Source organism: Dama dama, chromosome 30, assembly GCF_033118175.1.
Source record: "Dama dama isolate Ldn47 chromosome 30, ASM3311817v1, whole genome shotgun sequence".
Lineage (NCBI taxonomy): Eukaryota > Metazoa > Chordata > Mammalia > Artiodactyla > Cervidae > Dama > Dama dama.
This window is the reverse complement of record NC_083710.1, coordinates 24,624,640-24,650,705: the sequence shown is the minus strand read 5'-3', so window position 1 is coordinate 24,650,705 and position 26,066 is coordinate 24,624,640. Positions and strand designations below refer to the sequence as shown.

Genomic DNA, 26,066 nt, shown 5'->3' with positions numbered 1-26,066 from the left:
TTGATTATTTTGATTAGAAATAGTTTGATTATTGCTGAGAAAGTGAGGCTGGAACTGGGAAATTATGTGTTAAGTTGGACTTTGAAAACTTAATGAAAGTTTGTAAAGTAGATGAGTACAAGAAAATAAAAGGTGATAGAAGAGAGCCTTGGAGAACCATGTATACCTTAGTAACTGATTGTTGGCAGAGTGTTCAAGAAAGAAGCAGCAGGGAATGAGACTGGACAGGTCAGCATGGCCCATAGTGTGTGAGGAAGAAATGGTCAGATTTGGATTTTAGAAAGACAGTGGCAGTGGTGTGGAGTATACGAGGAGTAACTATTTTGGATAGCCTTTTTTTTAAACCTCCTTGTAAAAGAGAACACATTGTTTGTGGGTTGTTTTATAATCAGGCACAAAATAAACTTGGAATACTATTTAGCAATGAAAATAAACGAACTGTTGACATGCTACAGGGTGGATGAACCTCCAAAACAGTATCCTAGGTGTGAAAGACCACATGTTGTATGATTCTGTTTTTTATGGAATGTCCATAAAATAGGTTAGTGGTTGCCTGGGAATGGACTGGGGGTTGACTACAGATGGAAATGAGGGATCTTTTCATGGTGTTGGAAATGGTCTAAAACTGGATGGTCTAAAAATGATCTAAAAATTTACACCACTTTGTAAATTTACTAAAAATAATTGGATTGGATGCCACTTTTCCTTTCTTTAACTTGAAGTATAGTTGATTTACAGTGTTGTGCCAATCTCTGCTGTATAGCAAAGTGACTCAGTTTTATGTGTATATACATTATTTTTAAAATACTCTTCTTCATTATGATTTATCTCAAGAGATTGGATATAGTTTGGATTGGACACTTTTAAAACTGGTTGCATTTTATGGTAGGTAATTATAGCAATAATACTAAAAAATTAGACCTCACTTTTGAAATTGTTGGAGTAAAACATATTGTTGATTCCCAAGTAATTGCTCTTTCCTCTGAACAAATTATTGATCTTATACTGCTGGAACAAAAAAATAAAAAGGTGTTTTTTCCTCTTTAAGAGTATACACTGCAACTGTAGAGTGTAACTGTAGAAACTACCAACTAAATAAATCAGGTTGTTACTAAATCTTATCTAATACACTTTGACTTTTATATTTAAATTTTTCCTTTCCTTATTAAATGTCATATGAGGAGAACCGTCTTAAATGCAGTATTGGATAATTCTCAAAAGCTAGAAGTAGCCTAAGGGAAATTTACTTCCTTTTTTCCCCCAAGGAAATAATTGCTAAAGAAAGAACCTGATGATTTAAAATTTCAAGTTTTTTCTTCAGTCTTAACATAGGAAATAAATAGAAAGAATACAGAGCAATTGGAAAAATAGTTAATTTCACTCAATAAATATTTATTGAGGGGTCGGGAAGATTCCCTGGAGAAGGAAATGGCAACCCACTCCAGTATTCTTGCCTGGAGAATCCCATGGACAGAGGAGCTTGGTGGGCTACAGTCCATGGGGTCGCAAAGAGTCGGACACAACTGAGCGACTTCACTCACTCAGTCAATATGTGCTAGGTACTGTTTCTTAAGAAATAAGTAGTGAAAGATTCTTATTAAGTGCTTTTATTCCTGGCTGCCAAAATTTATGAGATTGATTGTAGTAATTAAGAAAACATGTACAAAATTAGTTATATTACCTTTTATTGTTTACAAGATAATTTCACATCTTACTAGTGAGGAAAATGAGTCTTATTATAGCCGATTCCCAAGTAAGAGGCAGAGGTGGGACTTGACTGTTGGGTCTTATTTTTACTTGAAGTCCATTACTCTTCATACTCTAGTGTGGGATTGAAAAAACAAAACCACCAACAACAGTGCAGTAGTATTTAAGGATAGGCATATAGATCAACAAACAAACCCATACATTTTTGGTCAGTTGATTTTTGAAACGGGAGATAAGACATTTTAATGGGCCAAGAGTAGTCTTTTCAAGCAGTGGTAGTGGACAGCTGAATATCCGCATGCAAGAGAGTGAAGTTGGACTCTTACCTGACACCATATTACAAAAATGAAGTCAAAACGAGTGGGCAGCCTAAATGTGAGAGCTAAAACCCTTGAAAAAAAAAACCTAGGCATAAATTTTCATGACCTTGGATTAATTAGACAGTGGTTTCTTAGACATAACACCAGAAACACAACCAAAAAAAAAATTAGATAAATTTGACTTCATCAAAATTAAAAGCATTTGTGCTTCAAAGGATACTGTGAGGAAAAGACAGTAACAGAACAGAAGAAAATATTTGCAAATCATATATCTGATAAGGGCCTAGTATCCAGAATATAAAAGGAACTCTTAAGACACAGAAATAAAAAGACACCCAATTTAAAAAAAATGGGCCACAGATTTGAAACATTTTTCCAAAGAAGACACACAAATGGCCAATAGCATGTGAAAAGATGTTCACCATCATTATTAGCCGTTAAGGAAATGCAAACCAGAACCATAATGAGATACTACTTTATACCTACTGCAGTGGCTAAAACTTTAAAAAATGGATGAAGGAAATGTTGATGAAAATGTAGAGAAACTGGAACCCCCATTGCTGGTAGGAATATAAAGTGATACAGCTGCTGTGGAAGGTAGTTTGATGGTTAAGAAGTTTGCCACAGTACCCTGTGATCCCAGAGTGCTGCTGCTTGGTGTGTACCCAAGAGAAGTGAGAAGATTTCCACATAAAATGTCTCATCAGTGTTATTTATAATAGCCAAAAAGTAGAAACAGTACAACGTTCATCAACTGTTGAATGGATAAAGAAGTGTGGTATATCCATACAATGGATATTATGCAGCCGTAAGAAGGAATGAAATTCTAACATACACTACAATGTGGATGAACCTTGAAAATATGCTAAGTGAAAGGAGTCAGACATAAAAGATTCCATTTAAATGAAATGACTGAATAATCAGTACCATACAAACAGAAATAATGGTTGCTAGGATTTAGGGATAAGAGGAGATGCTAGTGGGTATGCGGTTTCTTTTTTGGGTGATGAATATGTTCTGAAATATATATACACTCACACATGTATTTTTTGAAAAACTGAGATAATTGACATAACACTGTATTAGCTTCGGGTATATAACACAGTGATTCTATATTTATGTCTTGTGAAACAATCACTAAAATAACTTAAGTGAACACTGACCACTATACATAGAAAAAAATTTTTTTGGTGATAGGAACTTTTAAGATCTATTCTCTTAACAACTTTCAAGTATACAATACAATATTGTTAACTGTAGTCACTATGCTGTATAACATCCCCGTGACTTATCTATTTTATAACTGGAAGTTTGTACTTTTTGATCACCTTTACCCATTTGCCCACCCCCACCTGCTTCCCTTGTGGCTCAGTTGGTGAAGAATTCACCTGCAATGCAGAAGACCTGGATTTGATCCTTGGGTTGGGAAGATCCCCTGGAGAAGGGAAAGGCTACCAACTCTGGTATTCTGGCCTGGAGAATTCTATGGACTGTATACAACTGAGCGACTTTCACTTTAAAATAAGGAGCTTCCCTCATAGCTTAGTTGGTTAAGAATCTGCCTGCAATGCAGCAGACCCCGGTTCAATTCCTGTGTCGGGAAGATCCCCTGGAGAAGGGATAGGCTACCCACTCCAGTATTCTTGGACTTACCTTGTGGCTCAGCTGGTAAAGAATCTGCCTGCAGTGTGGGAGACCTGGGTTCAGTCCCTGAGTTGGAAAGATCCCTTGGAGAAGGAATGGCTACTCACTGCAGTATTCTGGCCTAGAGAATTTCATGAACTGTATAGTCCATGGGGTCTCCCAGAGTTGGACACAACTAAGCGACTTTCACTTGCCTTTATTTTTCTGATTGAGTTTTGGTGCCACTTAGGTGTTCTTCCTTTTCCCCTTATTTCCTACCTTGGAATATTTGTATTCCCTAATTGGGCATGAAAGTCCTTGATAAATTTATTCTAACTTTTTCCTTGATTTATTTGGTTTTTACTACCTGTAAGTGCTTCAACACTGAATTGACCCCATTGTTCCTTGAGTACATGACACTCTTTATTTGTCAGAGCCTGTTCCATAATTTTGAAATGTTTCCTGTTTCTTTCCACCTTTCTTTGTCCAAAACCTACTCAGTATTTGTTGAGGCACGGGTCAAATGCTCCCTCCTGTAACGCTTTCAGGCCTTGAGTTGTGCTTTCTTCTCTGCACTTTTAGGGCTTTCTTGTCGCTGTTCTCCCAGTTTATGTTCATCATTTCACTTGGTTACTTATCTTACTGCTACTAGACTTTGTTTTTAGCTCCTGGCAGGCCCCTTTAATTTAGAAACTCTTATCTTTTAAGTTTCAGAAATGTTCTTATTTCTTTAATGATTTTTTCCTTCCTTTGTCTCTGTTCTTTCTTTTTGGATGTCAGATTTGTACAGTCATCATCATCATTTATTTTTTTCTCATCATCATCATTTATTTTTTTCTCTCCCACTTTCATCTTTGTCTTTATTCATTTTAACGAAGTTGGTAAAGGGCTTGGCTTTTTGCTAAGTTTTATATCTTTTTTTGTTGGACTGAAATACGTATAACATAATCATTCTCAAGTGAAAAATTCAGTGACATTTAGTACATCCTTTTTAATAACACTCTCATACTAGGCAGACATATAAAGGTGCTGTAACAATGTGTTGTTCTCTCTAATCCTAAGAAGCAGGTTCTAGGATAGGCAGATTTCTTTCACATACCTTTTCTCCATCAGATAATTTCATCTTGGGTATCCTTGGATTTTAAGCTCTCCTTGCATATAAACAGAAAAATAACTGAGGATTATGATTGTAGAAGGGTAAAATCTAAGGGAAAGAATGGTGAAGGACTAAATCTTCTACACATATTGGGAAGGAGGAAATGTAAATGAATCTCTAAGGGCCTGATAACTAGTTATATGGATTTTTGTTGTTGTTCATTATGGGTAAGTGCTAAGGCTGTATTATATTTGAGGAAGTAGATTTAAGAAGTCCTCATTTTATTTGAAGCTTTTTTCCTCATCTACATCATCCAAGCAGATCTGAGTAATGGGACTAGAATCGTACTTGATCCTGGAGGAGCCAGCTTCCTGTTTATTACATCACAAAGAGACGTTTAGCATTGGTTTGATTAGAATGGGTGTTTCCCTGCCTTTAATGCAGTGTCTCTTTGAATGCATATTTTCTGCCACAAAGCAAAAGAATTGACAAACATCCACTTCAACTTTCAAGGATTCAGAAAAGCTTCTGGAAAGATACTGATTTTTTTAGGATATTGGTTTAGCTGCTCTAATTGGGACAGAAGTATTAGTGGCTTAAAATACGAAGTTTCTTTTTCTCTGGTTAGTGTCCTGGAGGTACTGTGGTTCTGCTCCAGCCTATTGTTTAGGCCCTGAGTTCCATCTCCTTTGTTGCTTTTTTTTTTTTTTTTTTTTTCCTAAATATCCCGGCCCCGCTACGGCAAGCGGCGAGGTCCGGCCCCGCCGGGAGCCGGGAGCCGGGCTCCTTTGTTGCTTTTATCTGAATGGTTGATACTGGTTTTAACACACATCCTAGTTCAGTACTTACGCTGACTTTCAGCTTGTGGGAAGGAGTGAAGGATATGGAGGGCAGGCAGCTTCCTAGTACGGAGATGACCTAAGCCTTGTATATGGCAGTTCCTGTCAGAGTCCATCAACTAGAAGCTGGCAGAGTAGAAAATGGGATCTTTACTTGGGCGGCCATGTGTCCAGCAGAACTTGAGGGGTTTTGGAAAGAAGGAAGAAAGATTAGGCTTTCGAGGGCCAGTTTTTGGTTTCTGAAATAAAAGGGGTGGTAAAGAATTAATTATGCCTTAAAAACTTTGGGAATATCCTTATCTTGTAGTTTGACAGCTTGTTCTAAGTTTATCTTGTACATTTTGCCCCAGACCTGGAATCATACCAGATTCTGTGTACTTGGAAATGATATAAGAAACCATAACCTGGGTGTTGTTTTGTTTAGTTGCTAAGTCATGTCCAGCTCATTGCGACCCCGTGGACTGTAGCCCACCAGGCTCCTCAGTCCATGGGATTTTCCAGGCAGGAATACTGGAGTGGGCTGCCACTTCCTTCTCCAGGGGGTCTTCCCGACCCAGGGATGGAACCCAAGCCTAAGTGTCACCTGCATTGGCAGGTGAATTCTTTACCACTGAGCCACAACCACCTTTACTTATACATTCATTTACTGTGTACAGCTTCAGGCTCTCTTATAAAAGATGTCTTAATTTCCTTCCTCCACCCTCACCTAACTTTTTAGAAATACAGGCATTCCAGTTGTCTTTCAGTTTCTCCTTCTCCTCCTTACTAAATACCAAAAAGAAAACTAACCTCTGACTCCATAAAAGGGGGGTGTTAGAGGTGATATTGGGCTTCCCTTGTGACTCAGCTGATCAATAGTCTGCCTGCAATGTGGGAGACCTGGGTTCGATCCCTGGGTTGGGAAGATCCCCTGGAGAAGGGAAAGGCTACCCACTCCAGTATTCTGGCCTGGAGAATTCCATGGACTATAGTCCCTGGGGTTGCAAAGAGTTGGATACAACTGAGTGGCTTTCACTTTCACTTCACTTTCAGAGATGATATTTACTGTTGAGTTGGTGATTGTCCTCATGCCTTTGCAGAAGACAGAGTTAGGAAATAGATACTTTTTTTTTCCCTGAAAGAAAATATGGCATCCATTCATACCAGTCTTTCCAATTTAAGTAGGTTTAATCTAAAGAATACTTTACTTATACATTCATTTACTGTGTACAGCTTCAGGATCTCTGTTATAAAGATCCAGGTTTGAGTCCTCGCTCTGCAGCTAATTAGAAATGTAATCTTAACTCTTTTTTTAAGCTTCAGTTTCCTCATCTTTAAAATGGGGATAATAACTATCTCATGGTTATTGTAATGATGAAATGAGAAAATGAGTGCTCAAGAAATTCTAGCTTTACTATTCTCTGTCAAACTACAAAAAGGAGAGACTTCTAATTTTTGTAGGGGTTAGAGAAGGCTTGCCCATGAAGGTAACACTGGTGCAATCAGGAAAAATCTGGTGTTAATGGGATGTAGAGATTTTTAGAAAAATATCAGGGCAAGAGACTCGCCTGGGGAGAGTGATCTGCATTAGTTAAGACTGGAGCATAGGATTCTGTTTTGATGTTTAAAAAGAGAAAGTAAAAAGCTTTTTTCCCTTATAGCATTTAGTATAATGTGTAATTACATAGTAATCTGTGTGCTTATTTGATTAGTGTCAGCCTGCCTCCATGCCCCACAAGGGCAAGGACTCGCCTATCTTCCTTTTATTTACGAGTAGTCACTGCACAGAGTAGTCTCTCAGTTGGTATTCATACCCTAAGTGAACTTTTCCAGCATTTATAACTACCGCAAAATTTAACATTTGATTATTTACCTATATTATCATTCTGTAGTTATTTCATTAATGCTGCCTTGTCCCTAGCACAGCTATAGCTATTGACCTAATTTCTTTAAGTTCAATGATATATAATGCGTTAATACTCTGCAGATTTTTGCCATTTATTTAGCCATTATCTGACAGCATTAGTTCTTTGTAGATTTTTATTCAGAGTGAATTAATGAATGAAATTGTTGGTGACTCCCATTTGGATCTCAGAATGTTGTGGAATGTGTGCCAAGTAATTTACTGTTAAAGAGTTTAAAGTACTTCAGCTATCCCTTACATTGAAGCCACTGGGTTGCTTTCGTTTTGTTATGTTGCCTTATGTGGGAGAGAGCAGGGTGTATATAGTTAAATTAGCCTCCTAAGAATTGAGTCTGCTGCTCCCATGGAGGGGAAAAAAGAGAGTGTGTATGTACACGTGTGCGTGTGTACGTGTGTGCTTGCATGCACATCTTCTGTGTCCCATGGGAAAGATTGAGAATGAATATTCTGCCCTGGATATTTAGAGAGGTGTTCTTAGAGAGGAGGCAGCGTGGTAATAGTGAAAGGCACCAGACTTCAAATTAAATGGCATATGTATTCCAGGGACTTTTCTTTCTTTGCCTTTTTTGCCACTAAATATATGGTAGTCACAATTTGTATTCGCTTATATTTCTTTTGTTGTTATTGTCCCCTTTGTGTCTAACTGCAATCTATATGTAATAAAATACAGCAATTTCAAGTATAAAACTTGATGAGTTTTGACAAATATAAACACTTATTAATAGCACTGTAATGCTATAAATCCCTGGAGAAGGGGATGGCAACCCATTCCAGTACTCTTGCCTGAAAAATCCCATGGACTAAGGAGCCTGGTAGGCTACAGTCCATGGGGTCGCAAAGAGTTGGACACGACTGAGCGACTGCACTTCATTTCAATGCTATAAAATACTATAGCTATCATTCTGAAAAAATTGTCTTAATGCCTTTGCAGTTAATTTCTATCACTGTCCCCTGGAAAACACTGATAGGCTTTGTGTCACTGTGTGTGTGTGTATGTAGTTTTGCCTTTTCTAGAATTTCATATAAGTGGAATCATTTAGTATGTAGTCTGTGTCTGGCTTTCAGTTAGCATAATGGTTTTGAGGCTCATCCACATCATTTTTTGTTGTTGTTTACTTGTTTGTTTGTTTTTGCCACATAGCTTGGCATTTGGTCCCCAGCCAGGGATCGAACCCACGCCCACTGCAGTGGAAGCATGGAGTCTTAACCACTGGACTGCCGGAGAAGTCCTCATTCATGTTTTTGCATCTACCAGTACTCAGTCCTTCTTACTGAGTAGTGTTTCACTGTATTGCTGTATTATGATTTGTTTAGCCACTCACCAAGGTAGAATAGTTGGGTTTTTTTCATTTTTTCCCCCGCGTACTATTATAATAAAGTCATTGTGTACATTGGCATGAGAATCGTTTTGTGGGCGTATATTTTCATTTCTCTTGGGTATATACCTAGGAGTGCAATTGGTAGGTAATATTACCAAAGTGTGTATCTACCTTCATAAGAAACTGCCAAACAGCTAAAGTGGCTATACTGTTTTTGCATTCCTACCAGGAAGTGTATGAGAGTTCTAGATGCTCAACATCCTTATAAACTTGATTTTTTTCAGTCTTAAATTTTAGGCAGTATAGTGGGTTTGTAGTGGTATCTCATTTTGGTTAGTTTGCATTCCTTAATGACTGATGATGTTGCACATCTTTTCATGTCTTATATGTCACCTGTATATCTTTAGTGGAGTGAGTGTTCTGATTCTCTTGCCATTTTTAAAAAACTGGATTGTTTGTCTTGTTATTGAGCTATAAGAATTTTTCACATATTCTGGATACAAGTCTTTTATTGGATACATGTCTCAAATATTTTCTCCCAATCTTGTCTGTTTAAAGAGCAGATATTTTTGTTTTTTTATTTTATGGTTTGTGCTTTCTGTGAACTATTTCAGAAATCTTTGCCAAACTCAATGTTACTAACTTTCTGCTGTCTTGTCTTTAAGGAGTTTTATAGTATGAGCTTTTACTTTTAGGGTCGTGATTCATTTAGAAATTTTATTGTATGATAGGAAGAAAGTGTTGAGGTTCACTTTTTTGACCCTGTTAACTAATTGTATCAGTGTCACTTTTTGAAAAGATTATCCTTTACGCATTGAATTGCTGTGGCATCTTTGTCAACTGGCCACTTATTTTAGTGTCTGTTTTTGGATTTTCTATTCTGTTTTGTTGATCTCTGTTTCTGTCTTTTGCCAGTACAACTCTGTCTACCACTGTAGCTTTGTAAACCTTGAAGTCAGTTTGTCTCCAGCTTTTTCTTTTTTAGACTTGTTTTGTCTGTTCTAGGTCTTTGAATTTCCATGTAAATTTAGAATCAGCTTGTTAAGTTTTACAGGAAACACTACTGCAATTTTGATTGTAATTACATTGAATATCTAAGTTAATTTGGGGAAAATGCACATTTTGCATTATTGATTATTCTGATAAATGAGCAAAGTATGTATCTCAGATTAAAAATTTTTTCATTATTATTAAAAAAAAATTTTTTTATTTGGCTGTGCTGGTTCTTAGTTGTGGCACTCAAGATCTTTAGTTGCAAAATGTGAGATCTAATTCCCTCACCAGAGGTGGAACCTAGGCCCACTGCATTGTGAGTGTGGAGTCAGCCACTGGGAAGTCCCTTGCTTAGATTTTTTAAGTCTTGATTTTTCTCAGGAATGTTTGTGGGTTTTCCTTTTGTAAGTTTTGCACATATATCTTGATACTTTTGTAAATTCCTAGTTTTACCTTCAAATTTTGATTATTTGTTGCTATTACATAGAAATATATTTTACTTTTATATTTTGACTGTGAATTCTGTGACCTTCCTAAAATCACTTATTATCTAGTAGTTTTATCCACATTTCTTGATTTTTTTTTTTTTTTAATGTGAACTGTGAACATAGACTGTTTTACTTCTTCCCAGTATTTGTCCATTTTTTGTTTCTTTTTCTTGACTAAATGTACTGGTAGAAGTGGTGAGAGTAGACATATTTGCCTGTTCCCAGTCTTGGGGAATGGGGTGGGAGTGAAACCTTTCACCATGTAAGTGTGATTTTAACTGTAGTTTTTTTTTATTCCTTGTATCAGATTGTGGAAGTTCTCCTTTGTTCCCAGTTTGCTTTTTTTTTTTTAATTATGAGTATGCAGTTTTGTCAGTTTTTATGCACATGTTGAGGTTATATGATTTTTCTTTTTTAGTTTTTTTAATATAGTGAATTACATTGATTAGTTTTTAATGTTAAGTCAACCTTGTTTATAAGGATTTCTCTGTAGCTCATACGGTAAAGAATCTGCCTGCAATGCGGGAGACCAGGGTTTGATCCTGGGTCAGGAAGATCCTCTGGAGAAGGGAACGGCAACCCACTCCAGTATTCTCGCCTGGAAAATCCCATGGACAGAGAACCTTGGCAGGCTGCCGTCCGTGGGATTGCAAAGAGTTGGATATGACTAGTGACTAACACTACTAGCCTTGTTTATAAATATATATAAACAGACATAGGAACTAAGAAAGCAGCAATCTGAAATTACTTTAAGTCAAAGAGGAAAACAAATTTTTAGTAGTGTAACACTATTAAACACAGTATAAACGTCAGGTAAAAATCCAGATATGTAACAAGGATGTAGCAAAGTGGGAGAATGTGGGTGTAAATCTTGCTTTTTCCAGAACCTGCAGTTACTTAGACAAGTTTTTCAATCCTTTTGTGTCAAGGTTTCCTTACCCTCCTCCTACCCCTAAAGGATAATTCTGTATTTGTTTTGTTTTAAGAAATGTTATCCACCCTTTCCCTACCTTCTCTGCATTTTGAAATCAGGAGACGTTTGTTAGCTTTCAGCTGGACTCTACAGACTTGTATCTGCGCATATTGACACCCATGTGTGGATCATTCTGCTCTCACTTGGGCTGAACTGTTTGCCTTCTTAGCATTTCATGTCGGGGTAAATTTTTATATTCTATTTAAAAGAGTTAAAATGTTTTGGTTTAAGTAACATGAATATTTGACTAATGACGACATTTATACAAGAGCTAGTAGTAAAAGCAAGACTTCGCATTCCCTTTCCACAGAAGCTTTTAATTGCTTGCGTTTTTAATTGTGTTATTCACATATGTCCAAATTAAAAAAAAATTATTTTTGAACTTTTAAACATACACAGAAGTAGAGATTAACCTCAGGAACCCTTCCCTAGCTTCAGTCATTAGCCACATTTTGCTGGTCTTGTTTCATCTGCTCTGCCCCTGCCCCATACACATTTATACAGTTAAATACACAATATGCATTTTTTAGGGGGATTATTTTAAAGCAAATTCCAAACATTTCATTTTACCCTAAGTACTTCTGTATGCATTTTTAACATGTAAGCGCATGTGCATATACACACACACACACACACACACACACACACACTCTTACCTGCAGTGTTCTGTGGCTCAGCAAAAAGTTATTTTAATAGATTTTATTAAGTTTAATTTACAGTGTACTTACTCTTAATTGAATTAGTTTAAATTTAATTTCTCTTTAGATCTTAGCAAAAAATTTAAGGGGTTCAATGAATAATACAATATCCAATTTATATCCGGGTTTCGCTACTTGTCTCACAAATGTTGACAATTGTTTTGTTTGAATCACAATCCAAACTTGCTTCCCCTGACATCTGGTTATTATGTTTTATCCAGAAGTCTCATAGTTGGTTTTTTTTTTTTTTAATGTTTATTTATTTGGTTGCGCTGGGTCTTAGTTGCAGCACATGGGATCTTTGATCTTCATTCCAGCATCAAGGATCTTTTAGTTGCAGCATGTGGGATCGTATTCCCTGCCCAGGGGATCAAACCCTGGACCCTTGCATTGGGAATGTGGAGTCTTAGCCACTGGACCAGGGAGTCCCTCTCATAGAAGTTCCAAGAACATAAATTTGTGTCCCTAATTGTTCTGTAAAAAAAACTTTAAGGAAATTATTTCTTTACAGTGAATTAGCATTGAAACAAAAAATATGATACACACATATGTACCTATGGTAAAACAGGCAGTGCAATATATAGGCAGTTCAAATTGTGAAATTTCTGAGAAGAGAGGTAAAACTTTCAAAACTATGATATGGTATTATGACTCTTACCAATTATGAATAACTATTACTGATGAATCCAACACCTGTTTAAAGCAGCTTTTTAAAAAGGAGAAGCGTTTTTGTCATCTAGTAATTTATCTTTGAAATGAAGAGAATATATTCTAAGGTTAATCAAATAGGAACTGCAAATGAAATTCTAGTAGTCTTTGATGTAGACTTGAAATGACACTCTTCAAACTAAAGGTGCCATAAAGAGGTCAAGATCATAAGCACAGGCTATAAACTATAAACTCTGGTGTTCTGCTTAACTTCTGATGGCCAGAAGGGATTCACAAGAACCTTCAGATACAGTATGGAGAAGACTTAGATGCACACTCTGTGATACTCAAGATGGTACGAACTTCTGTGGTATGGAAGAAGAAGAAGGGGGTTTATGCAGCTTGAGGGGCAATTATGTGCTGCTGATGGAAGAAGTTTCATTTGTTTCATGTTAAAGTTTGGGGAAGCAAGGAGATACATTAAACTGCTGATATACCTTAGACTCTATAAGTTATAGGTGACAAGTATGTTGGAGGATTGAATGTGATGATTTAAGCAGTGTGTCAAATTAAAACCCTGGCACACCTTTCAGTAAATGACAGATTGTCAGCCTGTTAACTTGCTGTGTGATTTGGGGCGATATTTGGTATGAACAAAAGAGATCTTTAACTTTTTATCTCTCACTCCATCTTTGATTTATGAAGAAAAGGTTATTGTTATTTTTAGGGGGCACAGTGTATTTCCAGATGATAAGGATGTATATAGCATACTGAAGAAAGTTTGGTTGATAAGTGTTTATGCTTGAAGCATTAAATGCTCTCAGTTACCTAGGAAATAATGATTCTCAAACTGACTTGCCAAGCTTTTACTGTATCTTTGTGTTTTAAGTTTCTTTACCAATGTACTTTAAGTTAGCCTTCTGATCTAATATTTTATAATTTATTTCATTTTAAATGTTAGATTCCGAAGAACTTAGAATACTATTTAACAGTTGTATGTGGTTATATGGTAGAGTTGGTAACATTATTGTGCATCTTTTAAGAAAAGTGCTCTTTTTCAGAGTGTGTATGTCCTTTTGGAACTTTAGTTTCTCATATTTTGAAAAGTCATGTTTTGTATGTTATAGTAACTTGTTCTCATTTGAACATGTTAAATCATTACTGTATTAGTGGAGGTGGAGAATTGTCAGAGCCTTGGGGGTCATATCATAATCTGTATTTTTTCCTCTAATTGTCTTTGGTCTTGGTCCCTTGCTTTTTGTTTTCATTAATTTGTTTCTTGCTTTCTTTCTTATTCCTTTTGCCTTGGTGTTATTCTTAAACTATTATTCAACTCCTTAACTTGTCTTGGTTTCCTTCAGTCTGTCTTTCTCTGGCTATAATTACTCTAAAGCACACAATTTAGGTGTATTATTCCACTTGTTCAAAATATTTCTTTTTATTGTCCACTCGATTTCTCAGTACCTGTCACAGTTAAGCCAGTTACCTTATTTATCTATCCATCTATCCATTTTATTCATGCAGCCATATTTATTGAGTTTCTTCTGTGAACTGGACACTGCTAGGCTCTAAGGATCAAGTGGTAAAACAAGCAGGAGCTCTGCCCCTTGGGTTTAGTTGAGAAGACAAACATTTAATAAAAGTATCATGTGATAACAGTAAAGTGCAGTGATCATGTATCCTACAAAAGGGAGGAGTATGTACTGTGAGAACTTATAATAAGGGCATACTAGATCTAGTCAAGAAGGTCACTGAAAGCTGAGATTTGAAGAGGTGAGGGGCATTTACTACACATAAAGTGGGAAGGATCATACCAGGTAGAGGCACTGTACAAAGGCTCTTTCCCAAGGGGAGTGTTTTGAGACTGAGGGACTAGAAGAAGGCTAATGCCATTTGCAGCATAAAAGAAGAAGGATCATTGTACAAAATGGGAAAGAAGGTTGGGCTTGACCACACAAGGAGTTTTGAGACCATGCCAAGTAATGTTATTAGTATGACTGTAATAGAATGTCTTCCAAGGGTTTAATCTGGAGAGAGGGGGTGGAGGAGTGGAAGACAAACGGACGTTGGGAGACCAAGTTAGGCATTGTTACATTAGTTCTGACAGCAACTTGATCATGGAGGTTAGTGATAATAAAGCAGAAAGAAGCAACAGTTGCAAGAAATATTTAGAGAGTTAAATCAACCAAATTTGCTGACGTATAGTGCTTTTGGGGGTATACGGAAGAGGGAGATGGCTTCTTGCAAAACTGGATGGATTGTGGTGCCTTTCACTGAGCTAAGAGATCTTGAGAGAGTAGTTCCATTTTGGTTGGAGGAAAATCATGAGTTCAGTTTTGAGCAAACTGGGTTTGAAGTACCTTTGAGCCATTTGGAAGGGAATGGCAAGTAGACAGAAGAATATTTGGTACTCAAAAGAAAGATCTAGGCTGGACATGTACAATTTTAAAATACTGAGTGTAGGTAGTATTTGAAGCTGTGAGTAAGTGGATTGTGTGTTTAGACTATAAACTGACCAAAGCTTAATGCTGAGCCTTGAGAGATTGCAGTGTGGAATGGCTAGGTGTTAGAGGTGGAGGGGAGTCGTGGGGTGGAAGACCGAGGAGCAGCAGAAGCAGCAGAGAAAACCATGAGAATATTTCACGGTGAAAGCCAATGGAGAGTGTCTTTCTAAAGAGTGGTAAATAGTTTTGAATGCTGCTGGGAAGCATAACAAATCATGCTAAATCTTAGTGACTTGAAACAGTAACAGTTTGTTTCTCAAAATATTTTGAGTTGGCTTTATTGAGCTGGGGGCTTAGCTGGGGCTGGCGGCCTTGTTTACATGTCTGGAGCTTTGGTGCTCACCGTGGCCGGGGCACTAGCTTCTTGTTTCTGTCACGTCTGTCACTCCATAAGGTATATCATCGTGCAAGGGTCTAGTTCATGCTGCTTTTCCCAGTAGCTGGATCTCAGTGCCTTGACAGGGAAGCTTTGAGGCCTGTTAAGATGTAGACCTGGAATACTGTCATCTACCACCATGGCCAGAACATGATCACCGATGACTTAGTGTGGGAGTTGTTTTAGTAGAACGGAAAGACTAGGAAATGATTAGCAGATGAAGAAAAATTCCTTATTGTGCCCCTGTATTTTCTTTAAAGTGTGTGTTAGTCACTCAGTTGTGTCTGACTGTCCTCTCTGTCCTCTGTCCATGGAGTTCTCTAGGCAAGAATGCTGGAGTGGGTTGCTTTTTCCTTCTCCAGTATTTTCTCTAAACTTGACCTGAAATAGGCTACTAATTTCCTGAATGCTTCCTGTTTCTCTCCTCATATGCTCATTTCCTCTGAATATTATTCCTCTCTCTCCCCATTATTAAAATCCTACTATTCTTATTTTTCCCAATTTTAATTGGAGTATTGATTTATAATGTGTTTTTGCTATGCAGCAAAGTGAATCAGTTTTACGTATTCACTCCCTTTTTAGATTGTTCTCCCATGTATGTAGTTCGTCACAGAGCTTTGAAACGAATTCCCTGAGCTATGCAGCAGGTCTTTATTAGTTATCTATTTTTAATATAGGAAAATCTTACCCATCCTTACAGTCTTCAGTTTTTCTTTGAATGTTGCTCTCCAGCAGTTCTGAATTTTAGTTTAGTTTTTTATCCAAGTATTTGTTATTTCTTGCCTTTTACGTCTTTTATCTTAACCTTCACTCTGCATATGCCCTGTAATCTGCAAAAGGTTCTAGAGTTTCAGTAAAATTTTTATTCTTCAAAATAACTCAAATGCTGTTTCCTTGGAGCGCCTTTGTTGGTTCATCCCCCAAATAATCAATTATCTATAATCAGTTATTCCTCTGTACCTCATGCATGCTTTTACTGTTGCACATATCATAACATACTACTATTATTTATTGTTTTTGAAGGTAGAAAATTACAGTGTCTGCTGTGTTGCCTTTCATTAAATAATTTCTGAGTTACAGCTTGATTTGTGATCCCCATTCTTAATTTTTAAGGAAATGCCCTGCATGGTAACAATTAAAAATTTTTTGTTAGTAATGACCTAATTACTTCTTTGTTACTGTGCCAAGTTCATTGGTATTAGGCCAGTGCATTAAACTATAAAGAGGGGTAATTGTTTGGTGTGTGAGGTAAAAAATGTTTATGAGAGAAAAATATTTGGCCACACTGTTTGTATCTCTAAATTCTAAGACTAGGATTTATGAGGTTGTATTGTGTGGCCTCAGTAGAAGTACGTCATGTGTAAATCCTCATTACGAGTATTGTACACGGAGCTTGATGGAGGAGTTGTGATGGCTTCCCTGCACAGCGTGGTTCTCCTTGCTCTAGGTGTCAGGTCAGTGCTGCAGCTCATGTCTCCATGTGTGTGTGGGTACATACAGGGGACATAGAGATCAGCTGGTTTCATACAGTGGGGCAGAACAGTACTTTAGCTCTGGGAGACAGGCCTAGCTGGTTCTGAGACCCACCACAGGCCGGCAGTGGGCCCTGCGTGTGAGGGCAGGGGCACGGCTCTCGCTGGCGGGGCCCTGTGGTTGTGCTCGGCGGCGCTCGTCCTGCTCGGGCCGAGTGCGGGCCTTGGGCAGTGGGGGTGGGAGGGGCGCCATGTGTCTGCAGTGGGCACATGCTGGGGGGACGCACAGAACCAGACCCCTCTGCCTGCCTTCTCTTAAACTGGACAGGGGTAGGCAGCCAGGGAAATGGGTCACTAAAACTTAAGATGGGAAGTATGATTATTATTAAAGGGTTTATAGTTTGAATTACTTCAGTAGTAGAACCAGCTGGCAGAACATCCAAAAGCAAGGGGAAACTTGCTAAGAGTTAGTACAGATGACATCAGTCACCTGACTCTCACGATGGGCTCAGGTGTGATCATCATCCAGGAGTCAGTTAGGTTGTGTACCAGGAAAAAATCTCTTTGGGTCCTGAATTTAAAATGTTTTTAAAAGAAATTTATCTTCTTTTACTGTTTGCTGCCTTCAATTTATTTGTTTTTTACATTCTGCAAGTTTAAAAAATAAGTATTAGCATATGAGAATCCTGATATTGAAGTTTTTAAATTTTTTAATTGGCTATCATCAAGTGAGCTAGCTAAAACTTTCTCTAAATCTTATTTATTTGGCTTGGTATTGTCCTTATTAAATCCTAAAATAATGCCCTGCTTGTGGTAGGCACTCAGTGAATAACTAAATAAAATTTAAGTTGTTCCGTAGTCCAGCCTTAGCAAAATTATAAATAATTAGCGACTGAACCATAAACAGATACAAAACAAGTTAAGAGAAAGTTGCACATTTTTAAGTACCTAAAGTTTTGAGTATGCTCAGTGATAGACTCTCTCACCATCCTAATCTGCCCTTTTGTTTTTTATACCTGTGGAGAAATAAATGGTATATATATTTTTAAGAAATTCAGGAAAGACTAAAAGGTGAAAGGACAGTAAGAGATAGTTCTCCAAAGGAAAGGAGGAAATGTAGGACAGTCTTCCTTAGTTTAAATTGAAGTTACATTTCCTTTTCTGTCGGCTACTAAGGTAATGTAAGAAACCTGGAATGGTGAGATCAGTAAAATTAATCAGTTAAAATAGTAATACAGAAAACCTCAATTGTATTCAAGTAAAAATAAAACTTGAAAAAAAAAATAAAACTTGGTTAGTATAAATAGTTTTCTTTGCTTATTAGTCCATTAGACTGAAACTTTGCAAAGTACAATTTTATGAAGACCCTAGTAAAGACCAGTGATGTCATGATTATGGGTAAGCTATTATATTATTGAATTTCACATGATTTATCCAGTTTTTAAAATTTGCAGTCCTTCTTTGATGCTCTGAACTTGATTATATAGCAGGGTTTATTTAATCCTGTGTTTTCCAAACAGATACCTTCTGACACACAATCTTACATTGTAGCTTGTCTATAAACTGGGCATAATAATAGTACCTACCCCACTGGTTTGTTATAAACAGGTTATAAATACGAAAAGCTCCTGGAATGATGCTTGACACATACATAGTGAGTGCTCATTATGCAAGCAGTTGTTATTATTGTTTACTTTTGTTGTTCTTATTACCTGTGTACGAGAACTGGAAGTGAATAGCAAAAGGGGAAAAAAGTGCCTCTTTCCATCAAAGAGTCATGGGGGACTGTGGTTTATAAAAGAAAATCATTCTAAAATGTTTATAAGATTTATGATTTAGTGGTTCAAAATCACTGGATTGATTCGGAAATGGATGATTGAGTGTGTGTGTGTTTAGAACAATGTCTGCCATATAATAGTTACTATAGTATAATTGTTAATTTTTTTGCATTATCAGGTATTTGAATTTGAGTACTCTCTTACTAAAGTTTCCTGCAATTAAGTCTGAGAAAACAGCTTTTATAAAACTGTTTTTCTGTCCAGTGTTCAGAAATAAAAATCCTAATAAATATTTTGGTAGCCAGTACTATGACTTTCTGTCTTCTTTTTGTCAGCTTCTCCTTAAACACATTTATAAAACTGATTCATTTAGGAGCATGATCCCTGTCCTCAGAAATCTTGGAGTAGAGGAACCATGTTTTTTATGTATCTTTAAGTTCCCCGATCCCACATGCCGAATATTTGGTAGGGAAAAACGGGAGAACAAATATAATTTTCAAGAAATATTCTGTCTTATAGTATATTTTAATAGCCAGTTAAGTAGAACTCTGTGTAGAGTCCTTATGAATGACTGAGCTTTGGGGCTAGTGATTATATCTATATGTAATAGAGGTGTATATGAAGTTTTCTTGTGTTTGATTTTGTTGTAAAATAATACTGCTATAAAAGAGGTATAGATAACTACTTGAATGGATAATTTACTGGGTTTACATATTAATTTATTCTAATACTCTGGATAAGACTATGATATAAACGTTTCTTGCCATATTTGGCTAGTTTAGATTTTTTTTTTTTTTTGAGGATTTTTAAAAATTTAGTGAATAAAACAGAACGTTGCAGATAACTGAGTGCTGTTTCTTTTCTTCCCCTACTCAGTTGTTATTTCCCTCCCTGTTCCCCATCTGAGAAGCAGAAATTATCATGAATTTGGTGTGTAGCCTTCCATTTCATGTTTTCTTACTTTTACTCTATGTGTATGTTATATATATGTAAAACTACTCTTTTAGTAATTGTTTAGTAGTGCGTATAAATGCCATCTTGGTGTCTCATTTTGCATCTCGCCTTTAAGTTGTGTTACCTGATGATCAGTGTATTTGAGTTTCTTTTATATATTTATAGGCCATATGGGTTTCCTCGGGTATTTTGGGTTTTTTTTTTTTTTTCTTTCTTTTTAGCCCTTTTTTAACTTTGGGAATTATTTATTCATATTTATTGCACATTTTTCTAATGGTTGATTTTATATTTTTCTACTTGATTTATGTGCTCTTTGCCTTGATTTTCCATATATTCAGAAAGACCTCCCTTTGTGATTATGAGACATTGCTAGAATTTCAACTGTAGACTTTGGGTTTGGAGTAATTCAGCCCTCTTGAGTATTCACTTTTTAAGCTAAAGCATTTTATCTTTTTCCTGTACCTGTTTGCTTGCCATCACTCCTTACTATTTTACTAGTACATTTCAGTTACGGGGAATTTTTTTCCCTCCTCTTTGGTGATGAGGGTGGTAGTGATATGAGAAGGCAGAAGTAATAAGAAATAGAAAAATGAATAAAAATTTGACACGTTTATAAAATTAATACAGCTATGTGTAAAATATACTCATGACCCTTCTTGGTTTTTTGTTTTACTTGAAATACATTCTTGATCTAGCATTATGTAGCCAATAAACAGATAATGCTCATTATTATCTGATTAGGGGTGGGAGTGTATGTACATGGTAGGGGTCTACTGTCCTATCCACCATTATACATGAGGTCTCTACAGTGCTGTTAGCCACTGGATTCTTGAGCCAGGGCCAGATACTGTTACTTTCCAGAGCTGCTGCACTAACAGTTGAAACCTTCTTCCTCCAGCGCCACTGGTGCTTTGATATTTATCTTCTGGCAGGGTGTGGCAGCTGATGGCAGCAAGGGCTTGGAGTTCCCAAGCTGTTTTGCAAGTGTCACAGAACCTTTAAGGTTAGAAAACCTTCCTCAGGGAACATCCTGGCCCAGATTTCTTTGAGCATCTCTAACTTCTGTCTTAAAAGTAGGATCAGTGCCAGATGCAAAGCTCATAACTCTTGGCCGTGGGCTTGAAGTCTTGGCTGACTTGATAGAGGAATCTTGCAGGAGGTTCTCTTGGTATGAGTCTTGTGGAGAGAGGTGCCATTTTAGTAGAGCTTCACTAGGAACTCTTCTCTTAGAACTGAATCTGATTTTTGTTTTTAATGGTTTGATATAAGTCAGTGAAGAGACTTGAGTTCTTAAGTCAGTGTAGACTGACTTCAGCCCCTAATTTATCAAGTTCAGAAATCTTTGAGGTCAGAATTAGAAAGGCTATAAGCGATACAGTCATCTTGCTTTTGACAAAAACAGTGTAAACTCTGGCAATTAATTTGGAAGTGATATTTTAAAATGTATTCTGTATTTAAAGAAAACTCCAGTATTTGAATAAATCAGTCCCTGAGTACACTGATCTGGGATTTCATATCTTTTAAAAAAATTTTTTTATAAGTGATAAGGATTTTTGTTTTCCTTAGCACTGTATCATTATCACACTTAAATGTTATTAATAATCCCAGTAATATATATTTTGAATTTTCCCAGTTGTCTCAAAAATCTTTGCTCTTGTTTTGTCTCTTATTCTCTAATGATTCTGGCAACCCTCCCCACCCGCATTCTTTGCTCTTTCCTGTCCAATGGCAGGTTTCATTGAAGAAACCAGGTCATGTGTCCTGTAGAGTGCCCCACATTCTGAATTTGACTGACTGCTCTCTGTGGTGCTGGATAAGTCGATCCTGTATCCTCAGTAGTCCCTGAGGGACTACCAGTAAACTGGTGGTTGGAACTGAAGGCTTGGTTAAATTCAGATCCAACTTTTCCTTCCTTTATTCTTTCCTTTCAATGTTGTGTCCTTCCATCATGAGGCACATACTGTCTGGTTGTCCCCACTTACTTATGCATGAGACTAAGGTCTGGATCTCCTGGTACCTTGTGACTCTGTTAGTACAGAGGTACACATTAGAATCACGTTGAAGCTTTTTAGATTTCTTAAGAATCTTAGATTGTGATTGAGCAGGTCTTAGAGGGGTGGGGAGAGAACACATGCAAGAAACCCCAAACCCTCTACCATTACTTAGATGGATTATATTACCTTTGGTACATTTACAGTATAACTGGAGTGACACAATTTACTTTTAGCAGATGCTTTGGGAAGATCTATGTTTCATATGAAATGAAGCCTATTTAAATCATTTAACTGTGGAAACATTTGAGGTGTGGTGTGATAGAAAAAACACTGATTTGGATTCAGGAGGCCAAATCATTTATTCTCTCTGAGACCTGTTTTTTAATTTACATCTAGAAAATAGGAATCCTAAGATATTTATCATAGGCTTGTTTTAATGATTAAATGAAACAATTAATTTGGAAGCAGTCCCAGCACCTAGTGGTGAGTTATACTGAAATCTGAAAAGCATTACAGAAATAGATTTATTATTTTCAATTAAGGTCTTCAAAGTAAAGCTTAAGAAAATTGAAGTAATAATATCTTACATGCTATTTCATATGTATACACACACACACACACACACACACACATATATATATATATATAAAAGCTTTTGTTTTTGAGCTTATTTGAATGATAGGAGACTCATGATGTAGTTACAGTAAGTGTAATAAATGTAGCCTTTTTGGGAGACATAGTGTGTGGAAATCTTTTTTTTTTTTTTTCCCCTTTCAGCTCCATTTACCTCTTAATTCTCCTTTGCCTGGAAGTGAATTGACCAAGGAACCTTTTCGTTGGGATCAGAGACTCTTTGCATTAGTGTTGCGGTTGCCGGGGACGATGTCCGTAGAATCAGAACAGTTGACAGGTGTGCCTTTAGATGACTCTGCAATCACACCAATGTGTGAAGTGACAGGCGGTAAGTTTTTTACTGGCAATAATTCAGTGACTTAAGCAGGTTTTATCTGAATGTTTTTAAATGTGCATTTCAAAAACTCCGTGTTTGTTTTGTTTAACAAATTACTATTAGAAGTTACTAGACATACATGGTTTTAAAACTACATTGATGAAGGTCTTTGATCTGTTGAATAAGATGCAAATACTGTTGGGTCTGATAATGCATGATAATTTTTTTCTAACCATAGCAGATACAAATATTTGAAGTTGTTAAACTTATTATCTACAAAGATTGCCAATGATTTACAAATGCCATAGAATTATTTTCTCTGACAAAACGTTTTTAGAATCACCTCATTATCCATGTAATGATTAATGCCTGGTTAAGTACAGTTTTACCCAGAGGCAAAGAGGAAGTGAGATAGGTTAGAGGAAAACAGGTAGTGAACTCTTAACCGGCTGTGCTAAGTGAACATTAGTAAAACTCTTGAAACAGAAGATGTGATAGACTCAGAACTTCTCTATGGTGGAATTGGTTAACAGGTGGGTTAAATTCATATCGATGAGCATCGAGTGCCTACTGTGTACCAAGCACTGTCCATGCTTTAGGACTTCATAGTATACATGACAAGCATGGTAGTCTTGCTTTCATGGTGCATTGTAGTTCTCTCTTAAGGAATTAATTAATGGTAAAATGTCTAGGTCTGGCGTACCACTATTTTCATTGGTGTCCTGGGTTGTGGCATAGTCTACATGCACTGTCAATGCTCTGTCGAGATTCCATCATAGCCAGCTATGTAAGTCAAAGGAAAATAAGGTCTAATTAATATTTTAGGTGCCTTTCTTCTAGTATTTTGTGGATTTTGGAAGCCTGCAGATTTCACAGATGAAAAAGAATACCCTACATAGATAGGTATGTGAAGTAGATAAGTTAAAAGATTCAGAAATCACCATTGATGATATCTTTCAGTGACCCAGAAACCTTAGTTGTTGGTCAAAGAATTAGGGAGCTTTCCACAAATATACATCGTGAACCTCTTCTAACTTTGCTTCTCTTCATGCTCCTGCTAGCAGTAATGGGAAACTGCTCAAATGCCACTCGTTTTCTTATAGTATGCTCTCTCCTTTATTTTCAATGAATGCTGACTAAAAAGTGTTTTGAGGATAAAACCACCAAAAAAGTAAAAATAACCAAAAAGCTAATATCCACTGGTGGTGTACTGTCCAAATATGCAATCATTGTTAACAATTCTGTGCGTTTTTAAACAATGATAAGAGTAGTGTGTGTGCATTTTATTTTTTCCTTTATAGAGTAATTTATGTTCATTAAGGAAAAATTGGAATGAAATTTGCATGTGTTGCCAAAGTGATTGATTAATATTTTATTCTATTTTTAATGTATACATTAAAAATCATATAATTGTCATTGTAAGCATTTTTCTTTTATTATCAGGTAATTAATGAATACTCACTTGATGCCAATTAGCTGTTTTTGATCATGGGAATACAGCAGGAGCAATAGACAGAAGGCTTACATTTTTGGGCTGTATGACAGATAAAATGATGTAAAATGAATAAATCATATTTCAGAGAGTTCTGCTTACTATCAAATAAAGAAACAGGGTGAGGGTGCAGAGGGTAGTGAGGCAGAGAATGAGTATTCCTGGAAAGTCTTCTGAGGAGGTGACTTATTTTAACCATAAACCTAAAGGATATGCATACTCCAGTTTGAATCAGTTTAAAATACTGTATGTCCTTGGAAATTATTATACTCTTTGTCTAAAGAATTAAATAAAGCAACAATTATTCTTTTATAAATTATATTTGCATATCTCTAACCTTGATGTAAAGTCACTTGTTTGAATGAGAATTAAATCAGTCCTAGTTGTGTCTTAAAAATATTAATCCCTCTAAAATGATTGTTGTAGCATCTTCATCAACCCTCTCTCCTTTGTAAAATTGAGGTATAATTGATACAACATTTTAATTCCAGGGGCACAACACAATGATTTGATATTTGTATAAATTATGAAATAATCACTGCAGTAAGACCAGTTAGCATTTGAACAGAACTCTGAATAATGGAGTAAACCATACGAAGATCTCTGTAAAAGAAATAGTAAGAGAAGAATCCCGCCCTGTATTTTGGGGAGCAACAGGAAGGCTGATATGGCTAGAAGCTTATGTAGGGAAAAGTAGAGAATAACAGGTTAGTTTCAAGAGGTGGGCAAAGGCCAAATAGTGAATAGCCTTTTAGACTGTAGTAAATATTATTTATTTTCCCAGTGTGATGAGAAGTCATTGGAGGGCTTTTTATAGGAGATGACATCTGATTTCTGTCTCTGAAAGACCACTTCAACTGCTAGATGAGAATATACTGTAACGTGGTGGGAATGAAAGCAGGGAGACCAGGAAAGATGATAGTACTTTGATCTCAAGTGTTTATGTTCGGAGATGGTGAGAGGTGGTCTGATGGAAAGGAAAGATTGAGGTTAATGAAGGAAGAAGGAATCAAGGATGATTTCTGGGTAATTCAGTTGGTCTGAACAATTGGAGGTGAATGGCTATGCAATGTACTGAGATGGATACTCAGGAGGAGCAGCAGATTGGGGGAAGGCACAAGGATGATATCAAATTTTAAAAATACCTAATATAGACATGTTGGTGGAAGTACTGAGGATAAAGAGCATTATAAAAAAATTGTAAGACTTTTCTAGATTAAATAAATTTAACTTTCTTAACTTCTGTAAATAGGACTGTTGCCCAACTTAGAATTACTACTTTTGTGTCTTAATCCATTTTATTAGCTAAAATCCTAATGCTAATCTAGGAAGAAAGTTTTGTTTTCTTTTTTTTTTTTTTTTCACTTTATCGCTGTGTTTAGATTTTTTTTCTTTTTTTATGGACCCTACATAAACATAAGTGAACCAGCTTCTTGGCTTGAAAGTATGTGTTTTTCTCACAAATATGAGTGATCTTAGACACTTTATCCTTTAGTACAAACTATCAAGCATTCCAAGAGGTAAGTTTTGACATAAAGAATGAGAGAAACATGACATAGGTTGTGGGCTCACTTTGTAAAGATGTCTAAATTTGCTTTAACTTTGAAAAGAGTTAATGAATTTTTATTATTTTTCTAAGTGATTCAAGTTTATTTACTTTTTCTCTAATTTTCATAAAATATCTTTGTTAGTAATTTTATGTCATACTAAGATCATAACTTACTTACTTATATTTTCCTAATCAGTTAGTTGATGACACATGTTAGAGAAGTGTAGAGGATTGCCACAATTTTATATTTAGGAACTTTTGTTTTTATTGACATCATCGGAATGTGTTTAGATACTGAGATACTCCTAAATACCTTATTTATTAAGAAGATCAGCCTTTTTATGTGTGTGTTTAAATTGACTTGAAGAATTTTTAATTGGCCAATTCTTTC

General features: G+C 36.4%; 1 protein-coding gene across 5 annotated transcripts in view; it reads left to right on the top strand.

Moving 5' to 3' along the window:
- The window catches only part of INTS6 (integrator complex subunit 6), a 93,628-nt gene that overhangs the window by 30,891 nt on the left and 36,671 nt on the right, over positions 1-26,066 (top strand). For all 5 annotated transcript variants that reach the window (XM_061133448.1, XM_061133447.1, XM_061133446.1 and 2 more), the window contains one exon: positions 22,463-22,646. In XM_061133448.1, the coding sequence (XP_060989431.1) occupies positions 22,463-22,646 (184 nt within the window). The remainder of the gene's footprint in view (positions 1-22,462; positions 22,647-26,066) is intronic.